The sequence below is a fragment of the Pan troglodytes genome, chromosome 8 (genome assembly GCF_028858775.2).
Source record: "Pan troglodytes isolate AG18354 chromosome 8, NHGRI_mPanTro3-v2.0_pri, whole genome shotgun sequence".
In the NCBI taxonomy this organism is placed as follows: Eukaryota; Metazoa; Chordata; class Mammalia; order Primates; family Hominidae; genus Pan; species Pan troglodytes.
Window position 1 is genome coordinate 45,346,460 of NC_072406.2, and position 10,560 is coordinate 45,357,019.

The following is a 10,560-nucleotide window of genomic DNA, read 5'->3' on the forward strand; positions in this document are numbered from 1 at the left end:
AGGCTTCTGGTCAGCTATTCTGGAAGCTAAAAAACCTTGTCAGTAGAATAACATTGGAAATTGTGACCACATAGCCAGACAAAGCCATGAGAGAAATTCAGTCAGTCAAGGATCAGAAATATCTGGAAGAGTTGATTGTTCTACGAGACAATGTGAAAGAATATGACATTCTGCCAAATTCAAAGGTATTTAGATTTAGATATAAAAGACAGCTACATATTCTAAAAGGTTAGGAAGTGCAAAATCTAGGTATTTTTCAATTGATGTAGCCATAGATTCTAACATGACTTGAAAATAGGAAATGATACGACTCAATATCTAAGACAAGTAGGCCTTCAGAATACCTTTTTTTGAAATAAAAAATACAGTAAATATAAATAAGGCTCAGTACACCCCATCAGTGTCTCAAACAAGGATCTAGTTGTGTTCCAACCAAAACCACTGTTCATCAAAAAATTTGAACAAGCTAAGAAGGCAGACCAAAAAATTTACTTGGGAAGACAACACCCCAAATTGTTTGGGTAGGTCATAACGGTTCTTTTAACAGGTAAGCATATTTTAACTCCAGAAAGATTTAGAATGTGCTGTCGAAAGTACTGCATTTTTTTTTAGTGTAAGTAATTGTACTATTTAAGAACACTTGACCTAATGGAGTAAGAGGTCAGCCTATTAGACTTTTAAGCAGAATTCTTACTAAGTTTATGTGTATTATTGAAACATTAGAGCAAACTTAAGAGTTACCATGTTTAGAAGTTAAATTATTAGATCTGTAAGATTTTAGCTTCTTGAAAATGTTTACAAAGTACTAAAGAAGGCAATTATATGTACTAAATTTATAAATTCAGCGTAAAAAGTTGGGAGGTGTTTAATTAAGTCATGCTACAGATAAGACCAGATATTATTTAAAGGATCATGATTTCTAAAATTTGCAAGATTTATGAATATAAGATTTGTATACTACATTTTAAAGCATAATGGAGAACTACTACTTTGAATATATAAGCTAAAAACTTTTTATATATATTTTAAAAACTGGAATTAACTTCTGAATAGCCTTTCAATATATAAGACCCACTCTGAAGAGCATCAAATAACTCATAACTGAAGAGGAGTTACAGGGCTGGTTTTCTTCCAGCAAAAGTTTGTGTTCATTAGGCAGTCAATTTATTGCTTCACTCCACAGAACTGGTTTCACTGTCATTAATCTTTATGTAGGTCTGGGCCTCCCTCACCTCCTAGGAGATGGATAGTAGGTTTTGAAAGATGGAGATGAGAAGTAGCCTGGCTAGTCTACAAAAACCTCCCCCAAATTTTTGGTTTAGTGGCTTGCTTCAATAGCCGTAAGCCTGTCTCTATAACTTAGCAATTCTCAACCCTGACTGCTAGGATCCCACGGACAACTTTTGGGAAATATTTATTTCCAGATCCCATCCAGTCTAACTAAACCAAAACTTTTTAGGGTAGGGCATAGACATTTTGTTTTTAAGTTTCTGGGTGATTCTCCATACAGGCAGAGTTGAGAACCAGTGGTGCAAGAGTGTGAGCCTCTCGTGATCTGAAGGACCCAGAATCATTCTAGACCACGGCTGTTCAATAGAGCTTTGGGCAGTCATGGAAATGTGCCATAAATCTGTGCTGTCCGATATGGTAACTACTAGCTGGGTGTAGCTATGGACCACTTGAAATGTGGATAGTGTGACTGGGAAAATGAACTTTAAAATTTAAGTTAATTCAAATTTAAGTTAATTCAAATAGCCACATGTTACTAGTGAGTACCATATTGGACAGCACAGTTCCGGAGTTTTAGGCAATTTTAAATGATCTGAGTCTACTATTAAATAGATGCTGAATGACTCTTTTTAATTCTAGACCACACTAGCCCAAACTCACTGCTTATCCCTCTTCAGGATACTTCATACCAGCTTCTTGAGAAGACCTCCAATGGTATGGAAGGATGGCTTGAAGCTTATAATGGCTTCTGAGGATAGAAAGGACATGGAATTTGCTGTTTTTTTCCTCCCTCATTTAGGTTGGCAATTTGTTTCTTGACAAATGAATGAACACCTTCAGAACTAAAAATTTCTGAAGTCTCATAACTTAATAATGGAACTGCAAAGCAATTAAACTCTTGGAAGTGGTCCTCTTCATTCTTTGGCATGTTGCAGTGTTTTTCAACTGGGGATTGTGACCTCTGTCTTGGAGGATGGAGAGTTTCCAGTGGATTGGAGCAGTGGCCTGAGTTTCAGAGCTAAATATAGGTCATTGGCATGGCAGCTTCCCTTTCTCAGTCTCATGGATACTATGTCCTACTAGTGAATATGTGGCATTGGTGGTTGGTGGAATAAAATCTTGAGAAAAACAGCTAAATGCCACAGATTCAGGTCTTTCACAGATGGACCTTGATATTGAGCAAAACTAAACTCTACTTTTACCTACTTTTTAAAAATCACTTGTAAAGTATGAGTGCTATTTTAAAAAGGTAAAAATACACACATTAATGACTCGTTGGCAAATAAATTTTAAACGTGATATTAATGCTAAAGCATAAGGAGAATCCTCCACGGCCGGGCGCGGTGGCTCACCCCTGTAATCCCAGCACTTTGGGAGGCCGAGGCGGGTGGATCACCTGAGGTCAAGAGTTCGAGACCAGCCTGGCCAACATGGTGAAACCTCATCTCTACTAAAAAGGTGAAACCTCATCTCTACTAAAAATACACACACACAAAAATTAGCTGGGTGGGGTGGTGCAGTAGTCCCAGCTACTCGGGGAGGCTGAGGCAGGAGAATTGCTTGAAACCAGGAGGCGGAGCTTGCAGTGAGCCAAGATCGAGCCACTGCACTTCAGACTGGGCAGCAGAGGGAGACTCCATCTCAAAAAATAAAAAGATTCCTCCTTCAAGTCTTTGCTCAACTCTCACCTTTTCAATCAGCCTACCCTGAACATCCTATTTAATACTGAAATATGTATATATTAATTCCTTTTGCCAAAAATTAAATGACACCCTTTCAAAGTTTGCAATCCATATTTCAAAGCCAAAATACTCATCATGGCAGACAGCCTCTGATACTCTAGAGCAGTGTTCTCAAATGTTGCTGCCTGGACCAGCAGCATCTCATCATCTGGGAACTAAGAAATGAAAATTCTCATGCCCCACCACAGGCCAGCTGAACCTGTAACTCTTGTGGTGGGGGCCTGGGAATCTGTGTTTCAATAAGCCCTCCAGGTGATTCTAGGGCACACCAAAGTTTGTGATCCACTGATCTAGAGTACAACAAAACCCCGCAAAATGTCCCAGAGGTGAAAGCTTCCATATATGCTAAAGTTATAAAGACTGAAACATTTCAGTACATACCATTGGCCTTACATATTGCGAAATAGATGCCAATATTCCATCTGGACCTAATGTTATGAATCATGAATTTACCCCCTTCAATAAGGCCTCACTGAATCTCTAGGCTTTGATCTTCTTTTCCCTGTAAAAATTTGTCTGAAAGAATTTCATGATCTGTTCCTGAAGAGAGGAGGTAAAGTACAAGTACAAATGTATCAGACGCAAATTCAACATACAAAATTTCATCTGTATATGATTGATAAATCAGAAGGCTGATTACTCATTCTAGGAAAACACTGTTAGATTTACAAAGTAATAAATTAACCAGAAGATTCAACAGCAATATCATAGAGCGCACTTAAAAGATAAGTCAGGCCGGGCGCGGTGGCCCATGCCTGTAATCCCAGCACTTTGGCAGCCGAGGCGGGTGGATCACCTGAGATCAGGAGTTTGAGACTAGCCTGGCCAACATGGCAAAATCCCATCTCTACTAAAAATACAAAAAAAATCAGCTGGGTGTGGTGGCAGGCGCCTGTAATCCCAGCTACTTGGGAGGCTGAGGCAGGAGAATTGCTTGAACCCGAGAGGCGGAGGTTGCAATGAGCTGAGATTGTGCCATTGCACTTCAGCCTGGGTGACAAGAGCGAAACTCGGTTTAAATAAAAAAGAATAAAATAAAAGTTAGAGAACACCAATTTTACAAATATCTCATGTGATTGATAGTAAAGAAAAGGAGGTAAGTACATAGCCTCTGATTTCAGACTTCCCAAGTTCAAACTCTAGCTTTTTCATTTCTGTGTAACATGGGCCAAGTGTCTGGGGTATAAACCTCTCTATGCCTCAGTTTCCTTGGCTGCAAAATGGGTATAATGATTGCCCTATTTCCTAATTTTGTGTGAAGATTTAAGGAGATAGAGGTAGCATTTAGGCTGCAGGCTGGAACATAGTAAGCTCTAATCAAATGTTGTTTTTGTTATTTTTAAAATTAGCCCACAAGTGACATATCTGGCCACTGAGAAAACAGATACTAATGTTTTAATCACTCAAGAATGTTTATACAAAACAGTTCAAGTTTACATAAAGCAATTAAGTGCTAACCTTATTGAGCTCTAAATATTCAGCAGATGTTCACCCTTCTAAACATCTTGCCTAGTTAAACCAATCCTGGTAATTTCAGTCCCCTTGTCAGTGACTGGTTTAGGTATAAGCACGTCCTACAAACCTGGCCAATGAGCTCTAAGAAACACTGTGCTATGGGGCTTCTGAGAAAGGATTTCTTCCTTTACAACAAGATGAATAAGAGTAACTCTCCTCACTTTGGATATTTTAATATTAGGATATGATGCCTGGGTCTGCAGCAGCCACTTTGTGACTATGAGGAAAGACATTGCTGATGTTATGGCAACGTAAAAGGTTAAAGTATCTTAATAACATTGTTGAACCAAATCTAAAACTCACTATTGATCCAAACCTAGAACTCACTTGCCACCTGATTACATATTTAGTTGAAAAACTAATGTCCTTATTTTTTATGCCACTATCAGTAGGGTTCTATGTTAGTATGAAAGCAAACTAAATAATATAACACACCTAGCTACTATAGATTAATTGGCTGTATGACACAATAATCTGGTAACTTTATTCCTGAGATCATCTTAACCCACATAGAGATTCCTTAATAAATAGTTCCTTCTCCTCCAATTCATCTGTATAGAAATAACATCAGTCTTACTTTCCTGCTCCATACCTGATATGTTTAACTAATTAACCATTAGCTAAGTGTCAAATTATATTATTTTCATAAATTAAAATATGTTTTTATTTTTAAAATTTCTGTTATATATACCATTAGAAATTATTACAGAAGGTTCTAAAATAAAAATTTTAGTTCTAATATAATACTTCAATACTAATTTTATTTCCCTGCTTCATCTTCACAGTTTATATTTACCATGATGTTTATTTGATGACACCGTGAGCAAAATGTGCAAAATGAGGCCCTACCATGTTTTAAAAAATGTTTTCATCAAATGGATCTCACAGGGACATGCCCAAAACTCCTGCTACCAGAGTGATCCTCTCTTCATCTCTTTTCTCTAGCCAATAAATCAAAGTTTCATTTCTCATTTTGCAATAGGAATTTGTATTAGGCAACCATCTGTAGCATCTATTTGGGTTATATCTAAAGCTTAAGGGCTACATCCTCTCCCAACCCCAATATGTGAGTACTTGATGCCCGAATCATGGTCCTTCAGTGGAAGAACACTTGTCAAATCCTATTTAAACAGATCTAAATTAAAAAAATATTTTTTTCTAAAACTATTATTTGGCCTTCATTTGGGAATCTCACACATCTAAGACCTTAGATTTAAAGTATCTTTAGAACTCTAACCACATTGGAGTGTAGACTCCATTACAGCAGGAATCCTTGCCTCTTTTGCTTAATATTGCGTCATAGCATCTTATCAGAATGATACATAATAGATGGGGGAAGATCTAGAATAAACAAACTCCTGAATAAAAATAGAAACAAATGTTGAACAAATCAATTATAAAATCTGCTTTTATCTTTTTCATAAAAATATTTATAAAATTATACATCTGCTTTACTTTCCCTTTAGATTCTCCATTTGATAATCATTTTGAAAAGATCAAAAACAAAGTCATAACACAAACACACATTTTGTGTATCATTTTCCTCTTGTTTTCCTTTGCAAAACCATGCTGAGGAGGACAGTAGTGTATCTGTATCGTCTTATGGAAAGTAGTAACACATCTAGCAAATAACAGAGGTAAATATGCATGAGAAGTGGGTAGAATTGGAAACAGACAATTTCAGGTCTATATTGTGCGTGATTTCACAGGATAGAATTTTATTTTATATTTTCTTCTTTTAAAAAAGTTCATTCCAAGGTAGATTAGATTAGCCCTGGCTAATATTTTTAGCATTTTATGTTTGGTCACCTTAACATCTCTAAATCTTTCTTCCCTTTGTTACCTTACCCTACCATTACCTATCATCTAATGAGTTTGGCTAACCTGAAACTTCCTCAGTCTTTAACAATACTAATGAATGCAAGTTAATAAATTAGGAAATTGTGTTGGTTCATTACATTGTCTTAATATAATTTTCAGTTTATTTGTTATTGATTGAGCTCCTTAATTTCAAGTTCATTTTTCTGAGGTTTATTGTTTCTAATTTGATTTACAGATTCTCCATGTCTTTGGCATTATTTCTTTCTGCTTTCTGCAACCTGTTCTTTGGTGATTTCACTACTCATCAGCCCCTCCCTCCATCAGAGGGATGGGCAGGATGAGAAAAATGATATGACAATATAGTAAATTTTGCTACTTGCTATTATCTGATAAAATGGTGTTCAAGAAAGAAATAAGTGTGTAATTGTTGACTAAAATGACATTTTGGGAATTTTTTAAAATAATTTTTTATTGTCCATGATCTAGCAACTGTTACTATGAAAGACTGAGTTAGTTCTCTATCTGCTAAATTTAATAAATAAAGGTTTTTAATCCAAAATTTTGTTATAATTCTAATCACAATCACACCAAGCTCATGAACTACATTTCTATAAAAATGTTATCAATTAAAAAAATTAATGTTCAAGGAATCAAGAGCTAAAATGAAGCTCAAGGTGGATTTTAAAATGGAGAATAATATAAAATAGTGAACTGTTTTTGCCTCATAGATTTCAACCTCCTTAAATACTTAGTGATGTAAGAGTCATATATAAAATGTTATCAGTCATATAAATATATATGAAGGATTTTTAAAAGTGAAGATTTAACTATAATAGTTACTTCATAATCAATGATGTAATAGTCAATGATGTAGGAGAACAAAGAGCATTGCATAGCTCCATATGGACTTCAGAGCATCAGTTTGTTTTTAAAAGGGGGCTACCTTATATACACATGTTTAGTTTTCATAGATTAAATAAAATAAAAATTATCACCATTCTGAATAGCAGACTATTTTAGCAATACATATGTTGGAAAGTATATTTTATTTGGTAGATCAACTTCAGAGAACTAAACTCTCCAGCATAACCAGAGGGTTAGATAATATATTTACACCTGCAGTATTTCATTCTATAAATAATCTATAATGTCAAAAACCAGCCTTGATGGGGCATTTACATTTTACGAATAGCTAAAATGTTACAGTGAACATTTTCACATTTTTATGGCATAGTATAAACAAAATATGGGCTAATACATAATTATTTTTGAAGTTCAAGGAAAGGGATATATAGATAGAGTATAGAGACACAAAAATCAGAAATACTATTTTTAGCCATTTTCACACATCCTTTTACTTCAACCTGTTAAATGATTAAAAAGTGATTTACATATTTCAAAGTGGGTAAACACGCTAAATAATAATTCTTGAAATGTTCACTCTTTCAAAAAATAATCTCTTCAATCTTATGGAAAAGTGGTCTAGTGTACTATTTCAGTTGTTTTTATTTTATGTGACCAAAAAAAAATACGCTTTAGGGTTCAATTACTGATTCGTCCCACTTTCTTTTTGAACTAAGGGCACACTTACTATCTCCATAAACAACTAAAATGTTTACAGAGACCAGTAAAACCTATGTCAGATCGTAACACATTTTTGTTCTTGGGAGGCTTTGGGCCTAAATCCCACATTCTCTAATCAGATAACTCAATAAGAACAAAGATGGAAAAGATATAATCCTGCATTTAGATATGTGAACATCAAAATTTTTAAAGCCAAAAGCAATTGTGCACATATTCTTAAAAAATTATCTTATTCCAAAATATTTGTTATTTTTAAAACAAGACTATCTGTAATTCAGTTGAAGTATCATTTCAAAATGAAACAAACAATAATGTGGGAATTGTTATATGACTATTTATTAGAAAAACCTCAGGAGAAACTTAGAATAGTTATTTAAGAAATCCCTAGGTTCAAAATGAAATTCAACTTTTACAATGTTGAAGGAACTAAAACTCAGACATTTGGTTAAATTGAAAATACACTAACACATATAATTTTGTAATATAAGGAAAACGCAAAATGTTGCTAAAAGGATAAATCGACAGCTTATTACTGAATAATTCTGATATAGAGATGATAAATCAGATCAGATAAAACAACTGCAAACTGCATGCCTGTCCCTGATGTTCCCTCGGCTGGTTGTGACGACATGTCTGCTCTCACCATAGTTCACAGTTCACAGAAAACATTTAAATAACACAACTGAATACTTCCACTGACTAAAATGAACTTTCTTTAAGAAAATAAAGGGAGAACAGAATAGATCAAATCTTGCCCCACCTCTTTTTTTTTCTTCCTTTTTTCTTTTAGTGAAACTGACATAAATTGTTGAGGAGCACTACAGCGCCACCAACACAGATCAATGCAAAACAAAAAAGATCTCCCACCGTGTGCAAAAAGAAAAAAAATTAGAAAAATGCCAAAAATTACAAAATGTCTCCCAAATGTACCTTATAGGAGAAAAACAAGATAGATCTGCAAAGATTATCTAATGAAGAGCTTCAAAGAAATAATATCATAGACTACAAGTTGAGATCTGATCAGCAAATAAAAGATCCACTATTTAGTAACAGCCATAACTTAATATAAACCCGGTTATGTCAACCTCCACCTTCATTATACCAAGGGCAGCTTTTCTGTAGTTTGTATCCAAGTAATCTATCAAGAGAACCACAGTAGGTCCATTAAAAAAAAAACTATATCCATAGTTTGCCTGCTGATAATTGAGTCCTGGACAAATTAGGTAAGACATAATTTTTATAAAGAGGATATGCACATATTTGGCATTGCCAACATTACTGGCACAAAACAAGTCCATCTTGAAATATCTGAGTTCCTCTGTAGTTCACAGTAATTAAAGTATAATTTATATTATAAACATTTAGCTTTAACAATGAAAAAAAAAACTATTTTTTTTCTTTTGGTAAAAATTAACCAGGCAAGATTAGGTAGAACGTGCAGAGATCAAAGCTAAAGAAAAATACAAAGATTGGTTTTGTTAGAAGAAACACAATGAAAATCCTTTTTAGCCGGTGGCTCTTTCAAAGACTGACATAAATGGTGAAAATTACAAACTTACCATTAGTGCAGGCAAAGAAGACGGCAGTTCTTGAAAAAAAATTGTAACAATATAGGCTGGATACTTGTGTCCCTAGAAACAACAGCCTCCAGGCAGCATATGGATCTTCCAACATCTTTAAAATGTTTGGTAAATAAAAAGTAATACTTTCTTCCATGATCGGTGGCCGAATGGGGTGGCTTCCCCCAGGATCTGTGGGCTTTTGGGGGAAATCGGAGAAATATCCACAGAAGATTAAAAGCAGAGGAGGCAGCACAGCCAGAAGACTCTGGGGTTAACAACTTTGCGATGGCAAGCAGGCGAGCGCTGATTGGCTGGGAGGGCAGTGTCCCTACAGTCTGCACTATCCCCCGCTGCCCCCGCCTCCTGCAGCTCGGAAAAAAATGCAGTGTGTGTGCCATTTTACACTGGGCTTTTAAAAGCACAGCCACCAAAATGACAAAAGTCTAAGCTCGCTATGAAGTGACACTGCAAGACAATAGCACCCACGGCTGCCTGTGAGCTCGGGGGAATGCCCCTTTTAACATCTGAAGGAACACTCTGGCTTCTTGGATGTGGGGTTTTTTTGTTTGTTTTTTGTTTTTGTTTTTTTTTTAAAACAGCATTATCATGTTTTTCTTGAGCAGATTGTTGATCCTTTTCAACCACTCGATAGATCCTCTGCATGCAAACCTGGCCATGTAAAAACGATGTCCATCAAAATATTTTTTCGATTTGATCTCATGAAGGTACCTAGAGAAGCCAGTCATCCTGGAACAAAATTCATGACTCCTTTAGCTCCGAGATCTTTAATTCCTTGGGGAAAAAAATATAATTTCTTACTCACAGTAACTACGATGTGTGCAAAAAGTAACATAAAATAATGAATTTAGCGGTTAAATGAAAACAATAGGCATATTCCCGCCACCTCCCCCGCCCCGCTTAAAAACTGTTTCAAAAACCTTTACTGGCTGACAGAATTCTACCACTCTGCCTTACAAACAAAATGGCTGTGGTACTGAGTTTTTTAGGATCCTCCCACTGTGCCTCCTCCTGGCCTCCAGGAAGTGGTAAAAATCCAAAATAAATACAGTACTGAAAGTACACCATTGAGTCTGAATTCGGGGGAA

At 35.6% G+C, this 10,560-nt stretch overlaps 1 protein-coding gene across 2 annotated transcripts in view; it reads right to left on the bottom strand.

The window, feature by feature from the left end:
- Positions 1-9,767, bottom strand: part of EPC1 (enhancer of polycomb homolog 1) — a 110,135-nt gene extending 100,368 nt beyond the window's left edge. For both annotated transcript variants that reach the window (XM_016962943.4, XM_016962942.4), the window contains exon 1: positions 9,452-9,767. In XM_016962943.4, the coding sequence (XP_016818432.1) occupies positions 9,452-9,454 (3 nt within the window). In that variant the 5' untranslated portion in view covers positions 9,455-9,767. The remainder of the gene's footprint in view (positions 1-9,451) is intronic.
- Between the last annotated feature and the right edge of the window lie 793 nt (positions 9,768-10,560).